The 27595-nt window shown below is 39.3% G+C and overlaps 2 protein-coding genes across 2 annotated transcripts; one reads left to right on the forward strand and one right to left on the reverse strand.

Annotated features, from left to right (window-relative positions):
• Window positions 1-1341: 1341 nt before the first annotated feature.
• Window positions 1342-8969, reverse strand: LOC106869039 (uncharacterized). Its single transcript, XM_014914543.3, has 4 exons — window positions 8850-8969; window positions 5311-5444; window positions 3370-3855; window positions 1342-2179 (listed from the first exon to the last, which is right to left on the reverse strand). Exons 2-4 carry the CDS (start codon window positions 5336-5338, stop codon window positions 1863-1865), a joined length of 831 nt encoding a protein of 276 aa, XP_014770029.2. The 5' UTR covers window positions 5339-5444; window positions 8850-8969; the 3' UTR covers window positions 1342-1862.
• LOC106869036 (uncharacterized) lies at window positions 8953-27113 on the forward strand. The gene is made up of 4 exons (XM_089350157.1): window positions 8953-9070; window positions 15747-16022; window positions 20406-20529; window positions 26504-27113. Exons 2-4 carry the CDS (start codon window positions 15757-15759, stop codon window positions 26615-26617), a joined length of 504 nt encoding a protein of 167 aa, XP_089206283.1. The 5' UTR covers window positions 8953-9070; window positions 15747-15756; the 3' UTR covers window positions 26618-27113.
• The last annotated feature ends 482 nt before the right edge of the window (window positions 27114-27595 follow it).

The following is a 27595-nucleotide window of genomic DNA, read 5'->3' on the forward strand; positions in this document are numbered from 1 at the left end:
ATCTATCTATCTATCTATCTATCTATCTATCAATCTATCACACACACACACACTCACACACACACACACTCACACATAGTTACTCATACGTGCAATGGAGCATAATAAAATATGCATCTCCCTATTTAAATGAAAGGTGCAAATGTAAACTTTGCGCTGCCAAATTAAGGGGAATACTTAAACATTCAAGTAATAAACCCTCAACAAATCTCGTAAACTTAGGATGAAATGTTCGCACGACATTAGGAACAGATTCTCATGATTTCAACTGAATATCTGAATATATTTTGAATACTTATTTTTAACTTCTTAGCTTCTATTTAACCATGCTTTGTAATGTAATTAAGTATACATGCCTAATTTAAGCATTATTAATCAATATGTCACTTTGTGCCATAGGCGTCCTCATTATGAATTCTTTTTATATCTGTATGCAACTTTTATATTCAATAATTGGTGAAATATTTGACAATCCATGCATGACTTCCTATCCTCTCTGTATGCTTTCTTTCTTCGTTTTTATTATCTTATATCTTTATAAAGTATGCGCGCGCGCGTGTGTGGTGTGTGTAAGAATGAGTGTGTGTGTGTGTGTGTGTGTGTGTGTGTGTGTGTGTGTGTGTGTGATACCTTCATTGTTGTTTACCTTACTATGAAATGTATGTTAGTGTACCTAGCTATTTCTGGCGTCGTACACAGTGTCGTGCCTCGGCTATAAATTAATTGAAAGGTACAAAAATTTATGGCTAATTCAGTGAAATGCTTCTGCATATATTAAAAGCTAATATAAACAACTAAGCACAATATAATACCATAAAAGAAAAATTTAATGATAGGTGAAACTAGTCTAGTCTAGTAACCTTAGAGGTGTTCATGGGGTGGTTACCTCCCCCGTCAGTGTATAGATATTGTATGCTTCTTACAGCATTAAGAGTTTTTAACTCTTATTTCATGCAAAATAGCTGCTTCGGTACCATTAGTGACAATTAGTAATGATTAAATTTTTCCTTAATCATATTTTATTGCACCAAACTGTTTATAGTAATTTATATATATATAAATAAATGTTGTTTCTATGTCAAGTTATATATAAAAATAATTTCACACTAAATTGAAGTATGTGTGTATGTGTGTCTGTTTGTCCCTGTCTCCATCGCTTGAAAACTGATGCTAGTGTGTCTACATCCCCGTAACCTAGCAGTTCAGCAAAAGAGACCCAATAGAATAAGTACTAGACTTACAAAGAATAAGTCATGGGGTCGATTTGCTCGACTAAAAGGCGGTGCTCCAGCATGGCTGTAGTCAAAGGACTGAAGCAAATAAAAAAATATTATTCAATGCTTTGTCAGTAGAGTACATTTTTATTTACTTTTACACGGAAAAGGTTGACAGCAACTTCGAAGTTTTGTCTTGCTTGCCTTTGTCAGATTTTCTGCACATCTATATACATAAATGTGTGTGTGTTTGGGGGTTACTATAATTCCTCCCACACCGTCCAACCGATTTTAATGATTTTTGGCACATAGGTAGATCACATGTCCTGAAGTTCAAATAAGGCCGGAATTTTTTCAAAAACTCGATAATGCTCAGTTGGCATCGATTTTTGTGAGCTCAGTCGGGCGTTTGAATGGAAATTCCCATAACGATGTTATTTTTCCTGCAGCTTTTGCATTTTTTCACATGGAAAATTTCAACAAAATCGATAGAATGGTCTCTAAGGAAATGCTTATTCAATATAAGGTCAGAGGTGAGCTTAACTTCAACATGGAAAACACGAGCAACGCTGGGTCCAACAGTTAGTATACACATAAATGCGTATGTGTATATGTATTTACGCAGACTGAAATATATATGTGGAGAAATTAGTATTCTTCATATTTTTTACGCCTGTATTTAGAAGGTAAAAACTGAACATCATAGTTGTCTTCAGAGTAATCACACTGAGTTGTACTCCGAGTATAAACTACAGCTTCACCAGAGAAGATATTCCTCCGAAGATAATTCGACCAGTCTCTGTAACGTAGTTGTGTTTGAATAGCTGATGGATCACAATGATTCAGTTGGCCTTGTATGTAATAGTTACCTCCCTTCTTCTCGCGGAACTCTTTTCTTTCAATCTTTGACATTGTTTCATTGACCATATTTTCGTTGTTCAATAATTCATTGCAGACGGCGCTACCTGTTGGTACAAAAAGATACGACTTTTAAGAATTATTAAAGCAATCAGATAACGATTTTACAGACAAGAATCCTATAATAACTGCTTATATTAAATGAAACATTGTCAATGGATTTGGTAGGCAAGAAATGAAAGAAGCTTGTTTTATATATATATATATATATATATATATATATATATATATATATATATATATATATATACACACACATATATACCATCATCATCATCATCATCATTTGACGTCCATTTTCCATACTGGCTTCAGTTGTACAGTTTGAGAGGGGCTGGCAAGGAGGAAAGTTGCACGTGGCTCCACCTTACAGAGTGTACTGGCTGCCTTTTGTGTGGCACCAGCACTAGTGGGGTTGCCAAGTAACTTGCAAGACAAAGACCCCTTGGCTGGGAGAGTGAGTGGAACCGAGGGAGGTGGGTTTGCATTGGTTGAGTGGTTAGGGACAGAAGTGGGTGCCTTGCTATGGAGGAGAAACCAGGTAGGAAAAGAAAAAAGGAGAGGAAAGTAAGATAGAATTAAGGAAAAATATAGAGAAACAAACAGTGTGAGAGAGAAAGAGAGGCAGGTAGGTAGATGGTGTTGGGGAAGCATTGAAACATAACCACAAGGTACAGCATGAGGGAATATAAGTAGTACAGGGGGGAGAGATGTTTCATTACGTATTGTAACTCACGACCTTCCATCTGAATGGAATGGCAGTCTGTCACAGGGTTTATCAATTGACGGCTGAGTGGACTGGGGCAGTGTGAAATGAAGTGCCTTGCCCAAGGACACAATGCACTACTTGTCCTAGGAACTGAAACCACGACCTTGCAATCATGAGTGCAACACCCTAACCACTAGGCAAAGCACTAGGATGGAAAAGTGGATATAAAATGGTGATGAGGATGGTGATGATGATGACTACAACAACAGTGACAATGATGACAATGACAACGATGATGATGATGATGATGATGATGGTGATGGTGAAGACGATGATGACGATGATGATGATGAGGATGATGATAATGGTGATGAAGATGATGGTGATGCTGCTGCTGTTACAGATGATGATGACGACTACGGTGGCAGTGGCGAAGATGGCGGTGACGACGATGGTGCTGCTGCTGCTGCTGCTGATGATGATGATGATGATGATGGTGATAAAAATAAAATGTTTTCAGAAAATTACCAAACTGATGTTTAATATTTCTGGGTAATTTTGGTCGTTCATAAATGTCAATTGGTGATGCCACTTGTGGGATTGTCTGTCTTCTATTTGATGGGATTCTTTGGAAAAGTTCTCTTTCACTGTTGTCGGCATTATGATTAATTTCAGTCAGAAGAAACTGTGTTCTTGGTGTTTCAGATCTGTGGGACATTGAGACATGTCTTGGCAAATGATAAGAATTGCTGGAAGCACTTCTAAGAAGTCTGTCACTGTGGAAATAATCATTTTCATCATCATCAAAATATTTACACCTGTTAATTGCTTTCACCTGCGGATTGATTTTTTGGTTGGTGAAGTTACTGGAAGAAGGAGGGGTTCTAATAGTCTGTTCTTTAGCACTAAATGTTAAATAAACTTTGGTGGACTTTTGCCAATCCTTCATAAATGTTGCTAATTTCTTCTTTTGCCTTTTATATTTATCTTCAGCATCCCGGAGAGTGTAGTAATCTGTGGAAAGAATATGCAAATATGACATAGAATGGATGGGCAGATATGGAAGGGTGGGTAGACCTAATGCTAAGGATATTTAATCATCATCATCATTTTATGTCCACGTTTCCTTGTGGATATGGGTTGAGCAAGTCCCATCACATGTTAAAGAGCATGGCATGTGGCACAACACACACACACACACACAAACACTCAGACAGAATTGTCCATTTTTGTGGTTGTGAATGACTTACAGTGGATGTATTTCTTTGGTCTCACAACACTGGAGAGGTTGTCTTATGCCTCAAGGGAGACTAGAATCTCCCCTTTCTCCATCATTGCTTTCCTAGTGTTATGTGTTATGATGTCTCTCGAATCAACATAAATCCATAAAACTAGCAATTATCTAATGATTCATTGCTAACGAACGATACACAAATTGAAATGGAACGCTAGTTTATTACTGGTATCATAACAAAATTAAATCTGTATTCCATGTTAGATGAGTGAACAAAATCATTTAGAATTAATGGTAGCATCAGGCCCAGGCAATCCTGGGCTTCCAAAAGACATCCAGGGTTTGCAAAGCATCATTTTTATTTTCAATATAACCTCATTTCTTCCATGTTTATGAATGAAAGAAAAAAAAACAAATGCCTAGTCCTGCTGCTGATGTTGTTGTTGTTGTTGTTATCATTTAGGTGGGGTGGGGGAGCCGACAGAATTGTTATTGCACCCTGATAAACTGCTTAACAGTATTTCTTCTGGCTTTACGTTCTGAGTTCAAATGCTGCCAAGGTGAACTTTGCATGTCGTCCTTTTAAGATCATTAAAATAAGTACCAGTTACGCACTGGGTTGATGATATCCACTTACCCCTCCCCCAAAACTGCTGGCCTTGTGCCAAAATTTGAAGTCATTATTATTATTATTATTATTATTATTATTATTATTGAGTGAAAGAGCAGCACATGCTATCAAAGTGATGCTGAGATATAAATATACGAAGAGTGCAGTGTACCCATCATGACTACTCGTCTGATAAGGGTACACCAGACACATGCAACATCATGATCATATGTACACAACATGGTGATCTTATCAGAAGACATGAGAGACACTGCTTGGTACAGCATCAGGACATTAGTATTGTTGTTGTTGTTGTTGTTGTTGTTGTTATCTTGCAGCAAACTTTGACATTTTATGCAATCAGGATCAGGTGTTGTACAATCATTCTTTCAGGTGAGAGAGAGAGAGAGAGAGAGAGAAGATATTTATTGATGTTATTCTTTTGGAAACCCAATGATCATTTTATCAGTGAAAGAGAACAACTTTGTTATTGTGTGCGTGTGTGTGTGTGTGTGTGTATGTATGTATGCATGTATGTATATGTCTATGTATGTATGGGTGTGTGCATGTGTTTGTGTGTATACAGTGACATAAACTAATTTAACTAATTATCTGAAACAGTTACCTGAATAAAAATGCTTGTTTCTATTCATGTTATCAGTTCTGCTGTCAATGTATCACTGGAGATAACTAAAACCACATCTACATACGATATTATCAGATTGAGATGATAACAAAGCAAGAAGTGTTTCTGATTGGCTGAAACAGAGAAAACAAAAACAAAAAAAGAAGCACAGTAAAATGAAACTTGTGTGAAATAAAACTTTGTTATTTTCTGGTTGAAAAGGAAGGAAACTGTCCAAAATATTAGCCATCCTAGTGTAAAATAACTGAGCTGTGTGCGAGCAGTAAGGGTTACAGTTGAGCTGATGCTGGTTGGTACATTTGCTGCGGCAGAGAATAGAGAGGAAGTGAGTTCAAAATGAGTGAAGAGATGCAGAATTTTCTTTCTTTATTTTTTACTTTAGAAAGTAAGATAGAATGAGGGTGTGGAGGAGAGTTAAAGATGGGAAGTTGTTTTAGTTATTACAGCTTAGGCCATGCTGGAGCACCACCATCAAATATGCTGTATCCTTCAAATATATTTAGCTGGAGAATTGGTGGGGAGGGGCACCATTGGAATAACAAATTCTGAAGACCACTGCTAAGGAGAAGAAGCAGTGAGCATTTAAAACTTAATAGTTTCTGGATGGTTCACCTACCAATCTAATTACCTTGGCTACACACCTGTACAAACACGTACATGCACACCTGTTTGATCTTGATTATTCACTTCAATGACATATCAATATTTCTTGAAGATGATTAACAACATGAAGAAGATGATTATTGCAATAAAAACTACTCCAATGAACTCAATTTTACTTATGTCTTAGAAGCTCAATACTTGACATGGATAACTCTGCTTGTCATACCAGTAATATACAAAACTCATTCCATGTTTGAACAAATGAAATCAATATTATTATGTTTTGGTGAATTTAATTTGCTGAATCCTGAGTTTATCTTTGTTTCCAATTTCACTTGTAGATTTTTTTTTACTTTGATCATTATCTCATCCATCTTCTGTTCTTTGTATTTTCTCACCAATAGTTCCATAAGCCTAAATCATACAATGTATTCATGTTCTTCAGTTCTAAAAATGGTTCTACAGTCAATGAAACTAGGTTTTCTGTCCAAGGAAACATTGTCTTTTGATTGATAATTCCAATTTTAATGTCTGGAACTGCTGAATTTAACTGATTCTAAAAAACTAAGTAATTTATAATTCCCTTAGACTTGATCTTAATAATTTTAGATCAACTTGTCTAAATGACAATTAAAAGAAGTATTTTACTTAACTTATCAGGATTCTTTCAAGTTTCAGGAATTAACTTTGGCTGCGTGGCTAAGAACTTTGCTTTAGAATCACATGATTCTGAATTTGATTGGGCAAGTATCTTCTGCTACAGCCTTGACTTTACCAATTCTTGTGAGTGGAATTTGGCAAACAAAACTGTGCAGAATCTCATTATATACCATTATTTTAAACACAATTCTCAAGAGTTGAATGGGTTTTCAGGGCCCAAACCATTTCTTACTCAGAGTTCTTGCTCTCCATGATGGGTCAGAAAACTATGTCTCACTCATATACTCCACTTTGGGGTGGTTTCTATAAAGCTAGATGTCCTTCCTAATGTCAACAAAATTAGATGCATTTTATCAGGAGAAGACTGAAGGGTTCTCTTGATGCTGGCGCTGTCTGCACTTGATTGTTGGTGACATCACAAAGGTGCATTTTATTGTGGAACCAGCATAAGAGAAATTGCCCCCTGTCCTTTGCATGGCTGTAGGGTCCTCTACATCATTTCAGTTCATTTTGTGATGAAAAAGTTGAACAAGATAAGAAGGTGGTGACAGAGATGAATAAGAATACGAGAATGAAAGGAACAAGAGTATGACAGGAGTGAGAGAATAGTAGAGAGGGAAACAATGGAAGAAAGACAGGAATGGGAGGAATGGGAGGTAGAGAGGTAATGAGAGAGGTAGAAAGAGGGAGAGAGAGGGAGGGAGGGAGAGAGAGAGACACACACACACACAGACAGAGAGAAATAAAGAGAGAGGGGGGAGAGAGGGAGTGAGAGAGAGAGAGAGAGAGAGAGAGAGTGATGAGTAGTGACAGAGGCGGACAATGGTAAGAAAGAGCGATTGATGTCAATAACGAGTAACTGGGATGAGATGGAGCGATGGCCAGATGTGCAGAAGTCTTGTGATACTGGGATGTATCCGATATGAACGGCTTTGATGTAATCCCTCATTACACTGACATCATGATGGGAGAGGGAGGTGGAGTGATGAGGATGGAGGTAGGGGAGGTTTAGAAATAGATTTAATGCAATTCCATGTTACATGAGCAGCATGGTAGAGTGAAAAGAAGAGAGAGGCTGAGTGATAGAGAGATGAGAAGAGGATATTGTAGAAGTCGTGGAGAGCAGCAGATGGAGACTCAACTGGAATATAATGCAAGAGAGACCAATCATATGTAGACTGATCATCCATCCTGTTTATCATTATTTTCACCCATTGGTGGATTTCTTCTCCAGTACCACATGTTATCAAGCATCATGGTCCATTGTCCTCTGCTTCATAAATACTCACATCTTGATTATTTCATCCTATGTCTTCCTAAGGTTCTCACTTCCACATGTTACATCCATTTTGGGCACTTAGCATATCTTTTTCCCAATGCAGTCCTCCCATCTCCCATCTGCATCACATGTCTGTGCAAGTACATCTCTTCCCTTGCACATAAAGTGCACTTGTGTTGGTGCCATATAAAATTCACTCGTGTCAGTGGCATGTAATGGCGCTTAAAAACACCCAGCACACTCTTGTAAAGCGACTGGCATTAGGAAGGGTGTCCAGCCATAGAAGCCTTGCCAAAACAGACAGTTGGAGCCTGGACAGCTCTATGGCTGACCAGCTCCTGTTAAACCGTCCAACCCATGCCAGCTTGGAAAATGGATGTTAAATGATAATGATGATGATGGCGACGGCGACAACAACGTATATGGTGATGGCAGATGAGCTCCTGAATTAACGTGTAAGTGGCTGAGTATTCCATATACACGTGTAGAATCAGGTAGAATCAATGTGACGCACATTGTGTGACAAGACTGAGATCAGGAGCAATCCATTCGAGGAGCTTCTGTACAGTTTCACTTTTACAGAATTTAGATCAATACGAGGTTAAGGAATATTAAGGATATTTGTCTAAGACGTCACGGAGTGTGACAGAACCCGGGACTCCGTGGTTGCAAGGGGAACTTCTCAACCATTCGTCGCGCGTGCGCACAGACAGACAGACAGACACACACACACACACACACACACACACACACACACACAATCATTTACGATAAATTCCTCTTAAAAAATGATGAAAAATACCATAAAAACATATACATCTGTTCTATTAGAATCGTGAATTAATTCTTTACAAAAAAAAAAAAAAATATAGATTGAAAAATTATTATTAAAACATTTTCAAGAAACTTTCCAACAGATCGTAATATAAAACTGATTAACTACTTTTAATAAACGATATCTCCGAAAAATTATTACCATTTCTTTCATTCGTTGTTTTCGTTCTTCAGCCTTTCATGAGAAATCGACACATTTCCCGTGGTTTTGCATATTGTTTTAGCAACTCGTAACTAAGTAATTGAGACACGTACTCGTGACGTAGATCCCACTTTTATTATTGTACGCACAGCTTGATCACGAAACACACACACCTGTGTTCCTTTCGTGTTTTCATCCCAACATTGCTCTGACTTTTATTTGTAAGTTTATTTTGTTTCCGTTCGTTCGTTGTAATGTAGACTTACATCTTCTTACCATTCCATACATCTGTAATACATCCGTCTTTACATTACCTTTTTTTATGTTACATTCCACAAACTCTTCTTTTTCTGTTTGTTATTTTACACTTTCGATAGATTTGACCTTCTTAAACATTACGCGTGTTTATATGCAAACACATGTAGCGAATCTAAAAACTGTTAACCGATTCCAAAGGAGTTTATCGTGAAGGGATGCGATGTACGATGAATAGCGATTCCTTTCATACTGACCCTACTTTTTCGTGACTCTTTTCGAAGGAGAAAGTCTGGGGGTAGGATATTTTGGAGTTTGAGTTGTTCCTACTGAGTGATCGAAAGATTCCGGACTTGTGTCCAGACACTGGCTCCTTGATATGGGCGTAATAGCTTATTCCACTTTGCTGTAAATCCTTGCCCTGCTTCATAGATACTTCTTGCAGCAGTAAACTACATTTAAAAAACAAAAAACAAACATATTTGAGTATTGCTAATGTTTTGTACTAAATTCAAATTTGCTTTAACCGTTTAACTTCGTCGGTGGAATATTTTCTAAATTAATTTTTATTGCAAGATTTCATGCGGAAAATTTTTATCTTACTCTCGCAGTTCGTCTTGAGTAAAATGTTCTTACCCAGACTTGAGGTTAATTTCCGCAGGAGATAATTGAACCCCAGTAAATTACTGATACTGATTTTGAAAGGCTTCGTTTTTGATTTTATTACTCTGTGTAGTAAAAATTAAAGTCAGACTCAGTTTCAATGTAGAGATTTTATTGGTTTGTTAGAAGAGCAGGGACAAACCCATGACCTTTGTAAAGGTGCAAAGAAGGTGAAATTGATGGGGTTGGGGTTGGTGTTCCGTTTCGGTCAGTATCTATAGGATGCCTTCGTTTTAAAATTAATCCAGAAAGGTGTTTTGTGAGGGATTTCCAAGTACTGGGCCAATAAGATTTAGTTTGGGTGTATGTAGCTAGTAAGGTGCTGGAGTGTATGTAGCTAGTTAGGTGCTGGAGTGTATGTAGCGAGTTAGGTGCTGGAGTGTATGTAGCGAGTTAGGTGCTGGAGTGTATGTAGCGAGTTAGGTGCTGGAGTGTATGTAGCTAGTTAGGTGCTGGAGTGTATGTAGCGAGTTAGGTGCTGGAGTGTATGTAGCTAGTTAGGTGCTGGAGTGTATGTAGCGAGTTAGGTGCTGGAGTGTATGTAGCTAGTTAGGTGCTGGAGTGTATGTAGCTAGTTAGGTGCTGGAGTGTATGTAGCGAGTTAGGTGCTGGAGTGTATGTAGCGAGTTAGGTGCTGGAGTGTATGTAGCTAATTAGGTGCTGGAGTGTATGTAGCGAGTTAGGTGCTGGAGTGTATGTAGCTAGTTAGGTGCTGGAATGTATGTAGCTAGTTAGGTGCGGGAGTGTATGTAGCTAGTTAGGTGCTGGAGTGTATGTAGCTAGTTAGGTGCGGGAGTGTATGTAGCGAGTTAGGTGCTGGAGTGTATGTAACGAGTTAGGTGCTGGAGTGTATGTAGCTAGTTAGGTGCTGGAGTGTATGTAGCGAGTTAGGTGCAGGAGTGTATGTAGCTAGTTAGGTGCTGGAGTGTATGTAGCGAGTTAGGTGCTGGAGTGTATGTAGCGAGTTAGGTGCGGGAGTGTATGTAGCGAGTTAGGTGCTGGAGTGTATGTAGCGAGTTAGATGCTGGAGTGTATGTAGCTAGTAAGGTGCTGGAGTGTATGTAGCTAGTTAGGTGCTGGAGTGTATGTAGCGAGTTAGGTGCTGGAGTGTATGTAGCGAGTTAGGTGCTGGAGTGTATGTAGCGAGTTAGGTGCTGGAGTGTATGTAGCTAGTTAGGTGCTGGAGTGTATGTAGCGAGTTAGGTGCAGGAGTGTATGTAGCGAGTTAGGTGCTGGAGTGTATGTAGCGAGTTAGGTGCTGGAGTGTATGTAGCTAGTTAGGTGCTGGAGTGTATGTAGCGAGTTAGGTGCAGGAGTGTATGTAGCGAGTTAGGTGCTGGAGTGTATGTAGCGAGTTAGGTGCTGGAGTGTATGTAGCGAGTTAGGTGCTGGAGTGTATGTAGCGAGTTAGGTGCTGGAGTGTATGTAGCTAGTTAGGTGCTGGAGTGTATGTAGCTAGTTAGGTGCTGGAGTGTATGTAGCTAGTTAGGTGCAGGAGTGTATGTAGCGAGTTAGGTGCTGGAGTGTATGTAGCGAGTTAGGTGCTGGAGTGTATGTAGCTAGTTAGGTGCTGGAGTGTATGTAGCGAGTTAGGTGCAGGAGTGTATGTAGCTAGTTAGGTGCTGGAGTGTATGTAGCGAGTTAGGTGCTGGAGTGTATGTAGCTAGTTAGGTGCGGGAGTGTATGTAGCTAGTTAGGTGCTGGAGTGTATGTAGCTAGTTAGGTGCGGGAGTGTATGTAGCTAGTTAGGTGCAGGAGTGTATGTAGCTAGTTAGGTGCTGGAGTGTATGTAGCTAGTTAGGTGCTGGAGTGTATGTAGCGAGTTAGGTGCTGGAGTGTATGTAGCTAGTTAGGTGCGGGAGTGTATGTAGCTAGTTAGGTGCAGGAGTGTATGTAGCTAGTTAGGTGCGGGAGTGTATGTAGCTAGTTAGGTGCAGGAGTGTATGTAGCTAGTTAGGTGCGGGAGTGTATGTAGCTAGTTAGGTGCTGGAGTGTATGTAGCTAGTTAGGTGCTGGAGTGTATGTAGCTAGTTAGGTGCGGGAGTGTATGTAGCTAGTTAGGTGCTGGAGTGTATGTAGCTAGTTAGGTGCGGGAGTGTATGTAGCTAGTTAGGTGCTGGAGTGTATGTAGCTAGTTAGGTGCAGGAGTGTATGTAGCGAGTTAGGTGCTGGAGTGTATGTAGCTAGTTAGGTGCTGGAATGTATGTAGCTAGTTAGGTGCGGGAGTGTATGTAGCTAGTTAGGTGCAGGAGTGTATGTAGCGAGTTAGGTGCTGGAGTGTATGTAGCTAGTTAGGTGCTGGAATGTATGTAGCTAGTTAGGTGCTGGAGTGTATGTAGCGAGTTAGGTGCTGGAGTGTATGTAGCTAGTTAGGTGCTGGAGTGTATGTAGCTAGTTAGGTGCGGGAGTGTATGTAGCTAGTTAGGTGCAGGAGTGTATGTAGCGAGTTAGGTGCTGGAGTGTATGTAGCTAGTTAGGTGCTGGAGTGTATGTAGCTAGTTAGGTGCGGGAGTGTATGTAGCTAGTTAGGTGCAGGAGTGTATGTAGCGAGTTAGGTGCTGGAGTGTATGTAGCTAGTTAGGTGCTGGAGTGTATGTAGCTAGTTAGGTGCGGGAGTGTATGTAGCTAGTTAGGTGCAGGAGTGTATGTAGCGAGTTAGGTGCTGGAGTGTATGTAGCTAGTTAGGTGCAGGAGTGTATGTAGCGAGTTAGGTGCTGGAGTGTATGTAGCGAGTTAGGTGCTGGAGTGTATGTAGCTAGTTAGGTGCTGGAGTGTATGTAGCTAGTTAGGTGCTGGAGTGTATGTAGCGAGTTAGGTGCTGGAGTGTATGTAGCTAGTTAGGTGCTGGAGTGTATGTAGCTAGTTAGGTGCTGGAGTGTATGTAGCGAGTTAGGTGCAGGAGTGTATGTAGCGAGTTAGGTGCTGGAGTGTATGTAGCGAGTTAGGTGCTGGAGTGTATGTAGCGAGTTAGGTGCTGGAGTGTATGTAGCGAGTTAGGTGCTGGAGTGTATGTAGCTAGTTAGGTGCTGGAGTGTATGTAGCTAGTTAGGTGCTGGAGTGTATGTAGCTAGTTAGGTGCAGGAGTGTATGTAGCGAGTTAGGTGCTGGAGTGTATGTAGCGAGTTAGGTGCTGGAGTGTATGTAGCTAGTTAGGTGCTGGAATGTATGTAGCGAGTTAGGTGCTGGAGTGTATGTAGCTAGTTAGGTGCTGGAGTGTATGTAGCGAGTTAGGTGCTGGAGTGTATGTAGCTAGTTAGGTGCAGGAGTGTATGTAGCGAGTTAGGTGCTGGAGTGTATGTAGCTAGTTAGGTGCTGGAGTGTATGTAGCTAGTTAGGTGCTGGAGTGTATGTAGCTAGTTAGGTGCTGGAGTGTATGTAGCGAGTTAGGTGCTGGAGTGTATGTAGCGAGTTAGGTGCTGGAGTGTATGTAGCTAGTTAGGTGCTGGAGTGTATGTAGCTAGTTAGGTGCTGGAGTGTATGTAGCGAGTTAGGTGCTGGAGTGTATGTAGCTAGTTAGGTGCTGGAGTGTATGTAGCGAGTTAGGTGCTGGAGTGTATGTAGCTAGTTAGGTGCTGGAGTGTATGTAGCGAGTTAGGTGCTGGAGTGTATGTAGCGAGTTAGGTGCTGGAGTGTATGTAGCGAGTTAGGTGCTGGAGTGTATGTAGCTAGTTAGGTGCTGGAGTGTATGTAGCGAGTTAGGTGCTGGAGTGTATGTAGCGAGTTAGGTGCTGGAGTGTATGTAGCGAGTTAGTAAAGGAACTGCAGTAATGAAAGAAGAGACAGTGTCTTTATATGAGCCAATATTTGAAAGGTGTTGCTCAGTATTTGTCAGTGGCATTGTCATCTTTCGGTAGCAGTCTTGGCTATTGCTAGGCATAGTAGCAATACTGTTCGAGTGAAATAAGCTGTTACGCCCATATTAAGGAGCCAAGCTGGACACAAGTCTCGAATCTTTTGATCACTCAGTAGGAACAACTCAAACTCCAATACTTATGTCCACTTTGTTATGTTTCCATGGGTCAGACTAAATTTACTGGGGCAGTTTTCTATGGCCAGATGCCTTTCCTTTTCCCAAACCCTTGCCTACTTCCAAACAAGGAAATATTTCCCCATGGCCAGTCATGTTTTTTCATGGAAGACCACCTGAAATGAAAGACATTGTTTGGATGCTGATAATGCTTGTCTACAATCATCACACACACACACACACACAGTGGCTTATAGTAGAAGTCACTTGCTGAAGGTGCTGTGTAGTGGAACTGAACTCAAATTCACAAGCAAGCTAATGCCTTGTATTTGTTCCTACTGTCTATACTTTGTGTCTAAATCCTGCCAAACCCTACTTTGCCTTTCATCTTTTTGGTGTTGATGATTAAATTCCAGTCTGGGTCAGGGCTTGATTCTTCTGTCTCTCTTCCTTTCTCTCTAGAAGAAATCAGCCGTAAGAGGCCCTGAAAGAGAGAGAGAGAGAGAGAGAGAGAATCTTCTCTGGTTTTAATAAACTTAAGATACACTCTTTATTCTTTTTTACTCTTTTGCTTGTTTCAGTCATTAGACTGTGGCCATGCTGGAGCACCGACTTTAGTCGAGCAAATCGACCCCAGGACTTATTCTGTACGTAATAGTGATTTCAAGCAATTTTGGGGGCAGGGTAAGTCGGTTACATTGACGCCAGTGATCAACTGGTACTTATTTTATCGAACCCTGAAAGAATGAAAGGTGAAGTCGACCTCGGCTGAGTTTGAACTCAGAACGTAGGCTTCATTTACCAAAATACTATGGAAGCCCTCTAACATAAGTAACACTTGTATTTTGTTGTATCATGATTAGTAACTGTTTCTGGTTGAATTAGTTCCTGGCCTGAAAATGTAGAGACCCTGTCTTTAGGCTGCATTTGCTGCAATGTCAAAGTAATTTTGCTTGTTATGTGCCATTCATGGTTGTTTCCTTGAAATGTGAAGTGATTGTGTCTTGGAGTTGGTGAAATGATCTCAAGTTGTCCAGCCATATTCCTGGAAGCAACACAGAAAAGTATTTAGGTTATTTACTCTACTATTTGTGCCATCTTACTGTTCTTTTTGAGAAGATTTATTGTGGGAAGATAGAAATGAAATTTTATGACCTCCATATTTCTTTAATGGTTAGCCATGCTACATGGCAGTAAAACATGGGCTGCAGAGGACATGTTAATGCCTGAAAGAAGTGAAGCTACTATGCTCTGCTGGATATGCAATGTCGGTATGCATGTATGACAGAGTGTGTCTTCAGAGAAAAATCGGGTACGACAGGCATCAGATGTAGTATGCAAGAGAGAAGACTGCACTGGTATGGCCATGTGATGTGTATGGACAAGGACAGCTGTGTAAAGAGGTGCCAGACCCTAACTGTGGAGGAAACCTGTGGAAGAGGTAGACCCAGGAAGATGTGGAATGAAATGATAAAATATGGTTGTGGAGTTTCACAGATGGGATAATAATGAACTGAGACTTTTGGTGGATTGCTGTGCTTGAAGAACCATGTGAAGCTAGTCGTGGCCAGTGCCAAACACTCTCAATAAGGATGCCATCTTATAGCAGATATCATTTCCAAGTGATCTGGTATTGATTATTGAAAGTTAGGTAAATGGAGACATGTTATATTAAGAGTCCTGTTTAAATATATTTACGCTGGATTTGAAACCAAAACTCTGGAATTGTTCTTCTAACCTGTCCATCTGTCTGTCCATTCATCTCTCCATCCATATGTTCAGAATTTCATAGTCTGAAAACTCCACTTTTTAAGATGGTAAGGTTAATTTAAAGAGAATTTGGCTACTATTTTTAGCAAATCTAGAAACTTTGTCGAACTTTCCACATTGTTAGCTTAAAATTATTTTGTATTTAAAACACAAACTTCTTCAATATGCAGAAGGTACAGAATATTGAATTATAAAATTGCCAAATGATTAAAATTTCCTCTTTTAATTTTTGCTTGGTTCAGGTCTGTTGAAATGGCTGGAAGACAGTTCTCTAGATTGATTCCTTTATGTAGAAACATCCCAAAACATAGGATTTCATTCCTTGCTACCAGATGTCTTCATCAACGATCCATGTTAAGTGGAGCAAAGTCTCAATTGCTTCTGATTACATCAAATAAACAGATTAAACCATATTCTTCAGCTGCTGCTTTGGAATGCATCAACATTCAAGATGAAAGTGACTTTGAGAAGCGAGTTCTGGACAGCCCAAAACCTGTCATTGTTGATTTCCATGCTTCGTGAGTTTTTTACTTTTTCCTTTCTTTCATTTTAAATTTCCATTCTTTATTATTCAAATTGGTTTATCTTTTGATTATGCTGATTGACCAGCTGAGATACCTGCCTAAAAATTACCGTTAGTAAGATCTCTGTTTACAGCCATGAAACATTTTTTGTCAAATTTCAACATTTTTCAAAAAATTAAAATCTATGTTAATCGGTAGGACCAATTTGACGAAAAAATGAGCAGAGTCTGGTAGTGAACCCGTGTTGTTGTCATTTTTGTGTAATGTGCGTAAAATGGTGAAATTTTACACTTTGGGGCAGATTTCTTTAAATTGATGTCACAATGGCCAATGCGAAAAATGCTGAAATTTTACGATTTTTGAAAAATCGATTTTTTTAAAGTTTTAAGTGCATAAGTGACCACATGGACATAAGCCCCACACGTGTCAAGTTTCATTATGGTCTGTTGGATAGTCTTGGAAGAGTCAAAGTAACAAATTCACAAACACAAACTTGCCATTTATTATTCTAGATTATGTGACACTTTAGTCATTGTTGTTGTTTAGCTCAGATCAGCCTGGTATCAGCAGAACTAGAGTCAGTGGTATTCTTACCATGACCTCTCCATCTTTCTCTCAGGCTTTGCACATCTAAGACTACATTATTGAATGTATTCCTCTTTTTTCAAGATAGTAAGGAGTGATTTAAGAGATATTTAGCTTATTTCTTGCAGATTTGAGCGACCACATTTGTTTTTCCTTGAGATTTTAGCTGCCCAAATGAAGTAGACGTTTATGTGTCCATCCATGGCAATCACCACAATATTTATGAGATTATCTTGTACAGAGATTTACTGGTCTGTATGAGAAATTATCATTATTAATGGAATTGGTCTCAAGCAGCCAGAATCATTAGCATGTGGAACAAAATGCTTAACAGCATTTTTTCCAGTTTTATGTTCAAATCCCACCCAGGCCAACTTTAGTCTTTCATCCTTTCAGGGCCAGTGAAATAAGTACCAGCTTCCCACTGAGGTTCATGTCATTGACTAACTCTCCAACTCCCCAAAATTTCATGCTTTTGACTTTAGTAGAAGGAACTATTAATGGAATTGGTAGAGTTTTAGATAAAATGCCTTCGAGTGTTTCATTTCATCTCTTTATGTACACAGTTCAAATCCTGCTGTAGGCAGCTTTGCTTTCATCCTCCAAAGGTCAGTATAATAAAATAACAGCAGCTGTTGTTTTTTAGCTTCAGTTCAAACCTGAATACAAGAGAGCCATAACTATGCCATCATTAGATACCATAAACCCAAAGCCATGTTATTTCATGTTGTCTTCAGATAGTCAGCTGTGATATGAGATTTGGTTGCTGTTTCTAGTAGGTCAAATGGCCAAATAGTGGTGCTCTCCCCTGCTGCAATGTTTAACTATATTTTTGTGAAAAAAAAAACTGACTTTGTTTCAATTAATTTTGAAAATAATAAAGAATTTTGTAGAATTACTTTGTCATTTATTAAGCTGATGTTTGAAAATTAAATTAACAAGAAATTTCAATGCCAGGTTTTAATTTAGATCACTTTAAGACGAGAAGTTGGTATCATAGAACCAGGGGTGGTGGTCTCAGAAGGATTGGTATCAAAAGGGTCAGATATCATCATATGTTTGTTTTCCATGCTGGCATGGGTTGGACAGTTTGACAGGAGTTGGCCAAGCCAGGAGCTGTACCAAATTCCTTAGTCTGTTTTGGCATGGTTTCTATGGCTGGATACCTTTCCCGTTGGCAACTACATTACAAAGTGTACAGAATGCTTTTTACATGGCACCATCACCAATGCTTTTTGGGTGTTAGGGAATGAGATGTGGGTCAATCTATTTAACTGCTGTTCTCCTCCACCCATCCCTCATGCTGTGTGACTTTGTTTTTGAATTATAAAATCCTTATTGATGGAAGAATATGAAGTATCTCATTAAATGCTCCAGCATGACAAAGACCTCATACAGATTAAATGATTTAGACCAGTTAAATCCCTTTACTTCTTTATAAATATCCCCTGCTCTCCTGTAAATATATTCACTTCCTTGCTTTCATACACTGACAAAACTTTCTGTTGTTTTTCCTTCTCCCACTTAACTGATATTTCTTTAATAATTAAAGGAATCTGTTTAATTAAACTTCTGTGTTGAGATGTCTTATTGTATAAACACCTTGTTCCCTCCTCCCTCTTCTTCACACGGAGTTTGTTGTCTGGTTGCTGTGAAATGTGGAGAAAGTTGATATTTTTATCTGCCACCCTTTCCATGGTCGACTCAAAACCTCCTTTGGTTCTGCATTTTCCTCTGATGTTTATTTTGTTTGTGTATTGGATGTCACCATCTTGTCCAGTGAGGAAGGGAGAGAAGCCATCATATTACTTTGATCACTCAATCAAGGAGCAATTGTGGAAACTTTTGCTATTTCTCCATTACTCTGCTGCTGATGCTGCTGGCTTAACCTCAGTCAATCTCCCAGATTACAATCATCTCCACTACCATTATCGTTATCGTTGATTTAATTCCTGTTTTCCATGCTGAAATTAGTTGGTCTGCTTTATCACATTTCTTTAATTTCTTTGTCTTGCTACCACTCTCTCAATTCCCTTCTACTCCTCCTACCACTCACTCAATTCACTTCTACTCCTCCTACCACCCTCTCAATTCCCTTCTACTCCTCCTACCACTCACTCACTTCACCTCTACCCTTCCCAGCACTTTCTCAACTCCTTCCTTCCTTGTCTTGTATCTAAATTTCTTTGTTTTCACAATATGTAGTTTTTTATTTCAATGTAATAATAATAATCAATAATATTTACAATTAAAAAATAATATTTAAATGAAACTAAAATAAAAAGGAAAGGAGAGAAGAAAAAAAGAAATAAAAAGAAAAATTAAGCTACAAAATACTTAGATTCTTTCAGTTTCCTATAGTTCAGAGCACCTCATGTGCCCACACCATCATCCACGCAGCCACACATCACAGACGCACACACTTACACATCTACATGTCACCATGTCACATACTTACACTCTCACATACATATGTGCACCTTCGTTTTGGGATCACCAACACTTTATTATCTCCCCTTCTTCCTAGCTCTCCTGTCTAACTACCTCTGTCCAGCCAGCCACCATGATTGACCGCTAGCTCCAAAAGCTTTTTTCATTCTCTCACTGTTTGTTTCCTCATGTTCCTTTCAGTTGAAGATATGTGACATGCTATACAAACTTGTCCAACCATTGCATTTTCAGATGTATGAACTTTAAACCTCACAGAGGCAATGACTGGTGACCAAGACCTTTGCTGCTGTGCTTGAGAGGACTCATCAAGCCAAGTGCACCCGTGCTGGTGGCATGTAGGGAACACCTTTTGAGCATTGGGCCTCATGGAGGCAAAGTGGCTGAGTTCCTTTCGAGTGTTGGGCCTCATGTTGGCAGTGACTGATATCTTTGGCATTATGTCATGCTTGAGAAGAAAACCCATGAAGCCGAGCAAAATTGCAGTCATGGCAGATACCGGTGTCACGCTAATTGGCACTCGTGTTGGTCGCATGTAAAAGTACCCCGGTGTCATGCAAATAGCACCTGTGCTGGTGGCATGTAAAAGCACCCATTACACTCTCAGAGTGGTTGGCGATAGGAAGGGCGTCCAGCCATAGAGACCATGCCAAATCAGACTGGAGTCAGCTGCAGCCCTCCAGCTTGCCAGTCCTGGTCAAACTGTCCAACCCAGGCCAGCATGGACAACGGAGGTTAAATGATGATGATGATAATGAAACTATATTAGCTTGAATTTAAACTCAGTCTCTATTAAAATTATGTGCGTGCATCTGTATATATATATATATATATATATATATGTATATATATATATATATGTATTTTATTTAAAAACAGCAGAAATATCACAAAAACTGTTACTCAGAGTTTCATGTTCCCGTTTGTCGGACAGTTTTGTTAGGTTCTAAACAAAACTGTCCGACGAATGGGAACGTGAAACTCTGAGTAACAGTTTTTGTGATATTTCTGCTTTTAAATAAAGTATATTACTCTACTTCTGGTATTTGAGTACTCTTTTTTATCACCTTGTTTCACATTTATGTGCTTACTCCGGTATATATATATATATATATATATATATATATATAGTTGGAATTTACAAAACAACAGAAGACAAAGACAGGTGTATAAACAACAAACAGGTGTATTATTTTAACGCTCAGGAAGGTGAGGAAGTCTTTTACGTTTCAAGTCTACGCTCTTCAACAGAAAGGAACACGAGAAAATAAACAGACAGAGAATTAAAAATATATATATATACATGTGTGTATATTGATACAAGTACTATTGTTTTATTTTTAGTTGGTGTGGTCCATGCAAACTACTGGCTCCACGATTAGAAAAGATCTGTGATGAACATAAAGATGATATCATTTTGGCCAAAGTTGATATTGATGAGAACACAGAACTTGCCTTGAAATATAGTGTAAGTATTTCATTTAGATTATTGTTTTTTTCTAGTCCTTATTTTGCAAGTCTCTTGATAAATCAGACATTGTTTTTGTCATCTCAAATTTAAATACATAGGAAGGGCATCCAGCTGTAGAAACTCTGCCAGACCAGATTGGAGCCTGGTGCAGCCTCCTGGTTTGCCAGCCCTCACTCAAATTATCCAAGCCATGCCAGCATGGAAAGCAGGCGTTAAACGATGATGATGATGAACTTTAAATACATATAGAATTATACTCATTAGAGTTAGTTGGTTTTTATCAACATCAATTAGAACAAAGCTAAAGATGTGTATATGATGAGGTTGATAATGTTTTACTGGAGAAGAAATAGCTTTATATAACATCAAATAATGATCTCGTTATTCTCATCCTTTAATGTCCACTTTTCTGTGCTTGCATGGGTCAGACGGAATTTGGTGAGGCAGATTCTCTGTTGCTAACCCCAACTTGTTTCCAAGTGAGATAATATCTCTCCATGGCCTGACTTGTTTTTCACAGGAAAGTGAAAATGAACAACGCTGCTTGTATGACTTGTTTATAACCATCATGTGATGTTCAGATGAGTGTACGCATGCACACACACACACACACACACACATCATCACCATCATCATCATCTAGTGTGTGACCTCCCTACTGGAATGGGTTGAATGGTTTGCCAAGACCTGGCAGGTCAGAGGATTGCATTGAGTCCCAATCTCTGCTTAGGCATGGTTTCCATGATGGTTGCCTTTCCTAATGCCAACCACTTGGCAGCGTGTGCTGGGTGCTTGTTTTCTTGACATCACCAATAATGAAGTTGCCAAGTAATTCACAAGAGCCCTTATTTCAGGGGGCGACTGAGGGGCACGAGGATGATGGAGGGACAGAGGAAGAAGTGTTTATGCCAGGTGTGTGTGTGTGGGGGGGGGGGGTAAGAGGATGATGGAGGGACAGTGAAGCAGTATTTGTCAGTTCTGGCTGAAAAAAGTAGAGAAAGGGAGATGGTGGTGATGTGGTGTCAGGGTAAATGCCCTGAAGGTGAATATGAGGGGGTATAGGTAATGCAGTGAATGGGAAACAAAGGAAGGAGATGATGAATTTCAATTTGGAGGAGTATAAATTGAAGGAAATAGGGGTGGGTCAGGTTCAGAGGAGAGAAGGTGATTGGTGGGGGGCAGTTCAACTAATGCTGGTGGTGGGGGATGGAGAACATTGTGCTCCACTATTTGTTTTAGTATGGTTCCTACAGCTAGATGCCCTTCTTAGTGCCAACTACTTTATAGTTTGTACTGAGTGCTTTTTATGTGCCACCGGCACAGGAGCCAGTCAGGCGGCACTGGCAACAACCACACTCGAATGGTGCTCTTTTACAGCAGCTCACAAGAGTCTGGACCCCAAGGGAGATGGGGTTAGCTTTATGCTAGTGAATGAGGGGTTAAATTATGAGAGATGATGGAGGAAAGTATGAAGTGGGGGCATCTGAACCCATTCACAAGGCTTTGGTTGTCCCAGGGCTTTAGTAGAAGACAAAGTACCATGCAGTGGGAGTGAATCCAAAGCTATGTGTTTGTGTGAATAATAATTATGACAACCAATGTGAATTCTTTGCATTCAGGTAGAATATTCTTTTGGTAGAGTCAAGGTGCGATTCCTTACCCTGACACCTTTAACTGTAATGGACTGTTCCACACTCACAGCCTACACTCAAACTCATCAGCTAGATCGAGCGATAGAATCAGGTCTCAGTGGTTATGTTATTAAACTAATAACAAAACTGATATTTACCTTATACTCTCTGTCATTTTGTGGCTTTGTATTGTTTATTTAATCCTGTCTTCCTTAATTTACACTCCTAAAAAACCCATGAAACCAGAACTAAGCTCTGACCTCAATTTCAACTCCATTACACTTAGAAAATACTTACTACTGAGTGGTTGACGTTAGGAAGGGCATCCAGCTGTAGAAACTCTGCCAAATCAGACTGGAGCCTGGTGTTGCCATCCGGTTTCACCAGTCCTCAGTCAAATCGTCCAACCCATGCTAGCATGGAAAGCGGACGTTAAACGATGATGATGATGATGATGATGATACATATTAGAGCAGTAGGGAACTGAACTCAGCCCTGCAAACTAATAAAACGCCTGCTACAGTGTTCCCACCGTCTGCAGTAACGAGCTGTACCATCTGATCCAACAATACTCTATTATCAATTATGGAGCATCAAACTGTCGGTTGTTAATCCAGAATTTTGTTCGAGTATGATCTGCTTCTAACATTGCTTTCACTAATTCCCTATGGTGGCTCTGTGGTTACAAACTGAAACAAGTCCCTTCTTGGCCTTTGCACTCTTCGTTCAGTGGAACATCAAGGATGAGACAGATGGAAGGGGATGGGTGGAGGGAGAGAGAAAGAGAGAGAGTTGTTCCCCAGCTTTAAGCTGGTTCACCTTTACAGGCAAGTAGACTGGAACAACTGGAAATGAAGTGTTTTATTGAAGGGGACAACATGTCGCTTAGTCCAGGAATTGAACCTTTGATTTTTTGATCACGAGTCTAACACAAACTACCTGGCCTTACACTTACATGACAGACTCCAGCCTCAGTTAACTATGGTGGTGGTGGCAGTGGTGGTGGTTAGCCTAGGTCAGCCCTGATTAAACAGAGCTGTGATCAATCGTGTTCCACTCATGACCACCTCATCATTTTATATATCACAAGAATGAAGAAGTTTGTTTCCCAACCTCATGGTTTCAGGTTCAGTCCCACTGTGCGACACCTCTGGCAAGTGTCTTCCATTATAACTCTGGGTCCACCAAAGCCTTGTGAGTGGATTTGGTAGATGGAATATGACAGAAGACCATTGTGTGTGTGTGTGTGTGTGTGCATGTGTGTGTGTGTGTGCATGTGTGTGTTTAAAAACAGGAAATTGGAAAAGTTTTTTTTTCGGTATTATTTATTCTCCATTACATGTGTTTCATTTGCTAATAGGAATTACGAAGTCTTACATGTTGGGTTTCTAATGAGAAATTTCTTACATGTTTATCCAACATGTAAAACGTAATTGCTATTAGAAAATGAAACATGTGTAATGGTTAATAAATAATACCAAAAACTTTCCAGCTTCCTGTTTTGAGATATGATTACTCTGCAAACAATATTTCCAGAATTTTTAATTCTAATGTGTGTCTCACTTAAATACAACATCTACATACGAAATTGTAATACCGGAATAAGCTGAAGTGCTTCAAGTGGACATGGCTTGGACTTTAATCCTATCTACATTGTGTTTGTGTGTGTGTGTGTCTCCTTGTTTTGATGTTGTCTGATGGTTGTAAATGAGTGTCATTGTCATTATAAGCTGTGTCATTTATTTCCATTATTCTTTAAAAGAGGTGAGGGTTGGGGACTGGAAAGGCATTCAGTCTTAGAAAACCTACCTCTATACACTCCATCCGAATCATCAAGCACGGAAAAGTGGATACTGAAATATCAATGATGACGATGATGATGATGATGGTGATGGTGATGGTGATTGTCTACATTTGTAGTAGAGTATGATCTGGGGGAGATTTGACTGTCATCTTGGAGGTTGAGCAGCCATGTAGGGGTACTGTCATTAGTTCAGAGAAGTATGGTAGACTGTACATGAATAAAACCATTTATTCTGATGGTTAAAGAGAAACTGTGAGTGGTGGTGGTGGTGGTGGTTAGGTTGAAGGGGTGAAAGAACACTTAGGTTCTGTAAACATTGACCTTTAACCTTTAACCTAACATGACAATGAAACAGTCTTTGTTTGTGTCAGTGTCTCCTCCACTCCACTTATCCTTATAAATTTTTCCAGTAAATATTCTGACTTCACAGCTATCAGGAGTGGTGGTCATTATTGTGTTGGTTGTTATTTCCCAGATCGATCCTACCATTATTGATTTACCAATGTTGTTTATTTCAGAACTACACTATCCTGTATGATGTTTTTTTTTATAACAAGGACCTGTGGTTTAAGGGGGATTTGGCTACTATTTTTAATTGGCTGAACTACAAAATAAAGGCTCTCTCAGGTGTTCATTTCTCCTAATTAAGGAATTAATAAGAGGAATCTCATTTATTAATTAATATATCATAAATGTAGTCAGTTATTGAATTAATTCTTTCCTATTTGGGCACAAGGCCAGCAATGTGGAGGGGGAGAGGGCAAGTCAATTACATTGAACCCCAGTACATTACTGGTTATTTGTCAACTTAGAAAGAATAAAAGGTGAAGTTGACCTCAGGACCCAAGGAACCAGAATAAATACTGTAAAACATTATTCTGATGCCCCAACAAATTTTGCCAGCTCTCTGCCTTCAGGTTTTAAATGAAGGGCTGAAAATAGAAGTGTTGTGTTAAACCTGGTGCTAGTGCCACATTAAAAGTTGTGATACTGGTTCCATGTGGAAAACATGAGTGCTGGTACCACATAAAAAAAAATGGTGTCACGTAAGAAGCACCCAGTAGAGCACTCTGTTGAGTGGTTGGTGTTAGGAAGGGCATCCACCTGTAGGAACCATGCCAAAACAGACTGTGGAACCTGGTGCAACCCCCTGGTTTTGCCAGTTCCTATCAAGCAGTCCAACCCATGCCAGCATAGAAAACAGGGGTTAAGTGAGGATGAATGATGAATGTAAGATGAACAAGAAATTAGTTTTTAGATTCACTTTCTGCTCCTTAGGGTCTTCCATAATTCTGTATAATTCTCTTCACATGACATCAGTGGGGTGGGCCATTTATCATGCATTAATGACCTCGGGTGAGGTGGGGGTTCATTGTTCTGTTTACTCACACAGTAAGCCTGTTATGCAATGTATGACAGGAGTGTCTGCTGTGTGTGTGTGTGTGTGTGTGTGTGGTTGGCTACAGTAAAACAGTGGAATTTAGTAGTAGTAGTAGTAGTTGTTGTTGTTGTTGTAGTAATAATAACAAAGGCAATTTCGAGGGAGGGGGTAAGTCGATCAGATTGACCTCATTACTCAACTGCTCCTTCTTTTATTGACCCCGAAAGGACGAAAGGCAAAGTCGACCTTGGCAGAATTTGAACTCAAAATGTCAAGACAGACGAAATGCCACTAAGCATTTTGTCCAGCATGCTAACGGTTCTGCCAGCTCACTGTTGCCTAATAATAATAATAATAATAATCCTTTTTCCTAAAGGCACAAGGCCTACAGTTTGAGGGAAGCAGGCAAGTTGATCATGTTGACCCCCAGTACACAACTGGTACTTATTTTATCAATGCCAAAAAAAATGAAAGGCAAAGTTGACCCTGGTGGAATTTGAATTCAAGACAGACAGAATGTTGCTAAGCATTTTGCTCAGCATGTTAACATTTTTGCCAGCTTGCTGCATAATAATAATAATAATAATAATAATAATAATAATAATAATAATAATAATAATAATAGTAATAATAATAATATTGGTTTCAAATTTTGGCACAAGACCAGCAAGTTTGGGAGGTGGGGGTGAGTCAATTACATTGACCCCAGTACATAACTGGTACTTATTTCATTGACCCTGAAAAGATGAGAGGCAAAGTCAACCTCGGCAGAATTTGAACTCAGAACATAAAGATGTGTGAAATACCACTAAGCATTTCGCCTGGCATGCTAACGGTTCTGCCAGCTCGTTGCATTAATAATACTGATGATGATGATGATGATGATGATGATACCCATTTCTTGCAAAGTGGGAAAATTGTCAAAATTCACTGACATATAACAAAACCTTAAACAGTAAATTAACTGAAATCTGTTGCCACAACAAGTTTTTATGATATCATAAATGAATAATCTATAGTTTTGTAGTTTGTGAGTTACAATGGTGGTAGTGGAGAGAGAGAGAGGGAGAGAGAGAGAGATGATTGAGAACCATTAAGTAGGAATCTCACTTGTGACCTTTATTTTGACTTATTTCCTGTCATTTGTACTTTCAGGTCAGTTCAGTGCCAACCGTTATTGGTGTCCGCAATGGGAAGACAGTGGACCAGTTTATTGGCCTACAGCCTGATGACTTAATTGAAAGCTTTATTGAGAAGCTCAAACACTGACCTCATTTTAAGCCATTAAAACTGTCAGGGGTGGTGGTGATGATGATAATGGTGGTGGTGTATATATCAGCTGTTTATTAGTCAGCAGCAAAATGGCCTAAGCAGGAATGAAGATGATATGTGTATATATGTCTTTGTGGATTTGTTTACGTCTATGTGTGTGTGTATTGTTTTTGTGTCTATTTGTTTATCAACATTACACGATGTATGTTCTCCCTGCTGGCACAGGCTGGATGGTTTAACAAGATCCCGCAAGCCCCTAGGCCATGTGCAACTGTTATGTCATCTCATTGTGGCCCCTGTTGCTCACCGGATCCTGTCAAACCATCCATGCCATCCCTGTAAGGAAAACAATGTGTCTATTTAAGTGTCTAATGTGTCTGTGTGTGTATATATGTGTCTTATTTTTGTGTATATAAATATGTGTGCATTATATTTGTATGCATGTTTTTGTTTTTTTTTCTTTTGTGTTGATTAAATTTTAGTTTTAATGTTATGATGTTTGTGGTTTGTGTTTTCTTTTATATTTTTTTAAAACTTATCTGTTTTGAATTGAAGAGATGTTAGTATGTATTAATTATTTTTTAAAATGAACCTCTCTTAATTATGCCCAGCAGATTGAAATAAAATATAAAAAACATACAAAGATTCATTAGTAACTCATTATTTTATAAAGTTTAATTTTCATTCTACAATTAATTACAATAAATAACAATAGCAAAAGGAGTGGCAGAAGGTAAGAGATTTGCCAATGTTCTTCAGGATTGCAAAAAATAGAGATGTGATGGGTGGGAAATGTGTGCGAATGGATAATGGAATGGTTGCACTTAGTGACTCAGAGAAGAAAGATGCATGGAAGTGTCGCTATGAAAGGTTACTAAATGTGGAAACTGCATAGGAGAAGGAAAGGCTTTCAAATATCGAACCAATTGGGTTGATAACAGTTTGATAGATAAAGCAATTAAGGACATGAAGACA

This window comes from Octopus bimaculoides, chromosome 4 (genome assembly GCF_046866305.1).
Source record: "Octopus bimaculoides isolate indiv1 chromosome 4, ASM4686630v1, whole genome shotgun sequence".
NCBI lineage: Eukaryota > Metazoa > Mollusca > Cephalopoda > Octopoda > Octopodidae > Octopus > Octopus bimaculoides.

Excerpts from the sequence above, each read along its gene's own strand:
- LOC106869039 (XM_014914543.3), bottom strand. The coding sequence starts at position 5,338 with ATGAATAGAAACAAGCATTTTTATTCAG. Across the intron at positions 3,856-5,310 it reads AAACAAGCATTTTTATTCAG|ATTACTACACTCTCCGGGAT; the intron begins GTAACTGTTTCA and ends TTCTTTCCACAG. Across the intron at positions 2,180-3,369 it reads AAATATTAAACATCAGTTTG|GTAGCGCCGTCTGCAATGAA; the intron begins GTAATTTTCTGA and ends TTGTACCAACAG.
- LOC106869036 (XM_089350157.1), top strand. The coding sequence starts at position 15,757 with ATGGCTGGAAGACAGTTCTCTAGATTGATTCCTTTATGTAGAAACATC. Across the intron at positions 16,023-20,405 it reads ATTGTTGATTTCCATGCTTC|TTGGTGTGGTCCATGCAAAC; the intron begins GTGAGTTTTTTA and ends TTTTATTTTTAG. Across the intron at positions 20,530-26,503 it reads AACTTGCCTTGAAATATAGT|GTCAGTTCAGTGCCAACCGT; the intron begins GTAAGTATTTCA and ends TTGTACTTTCAG.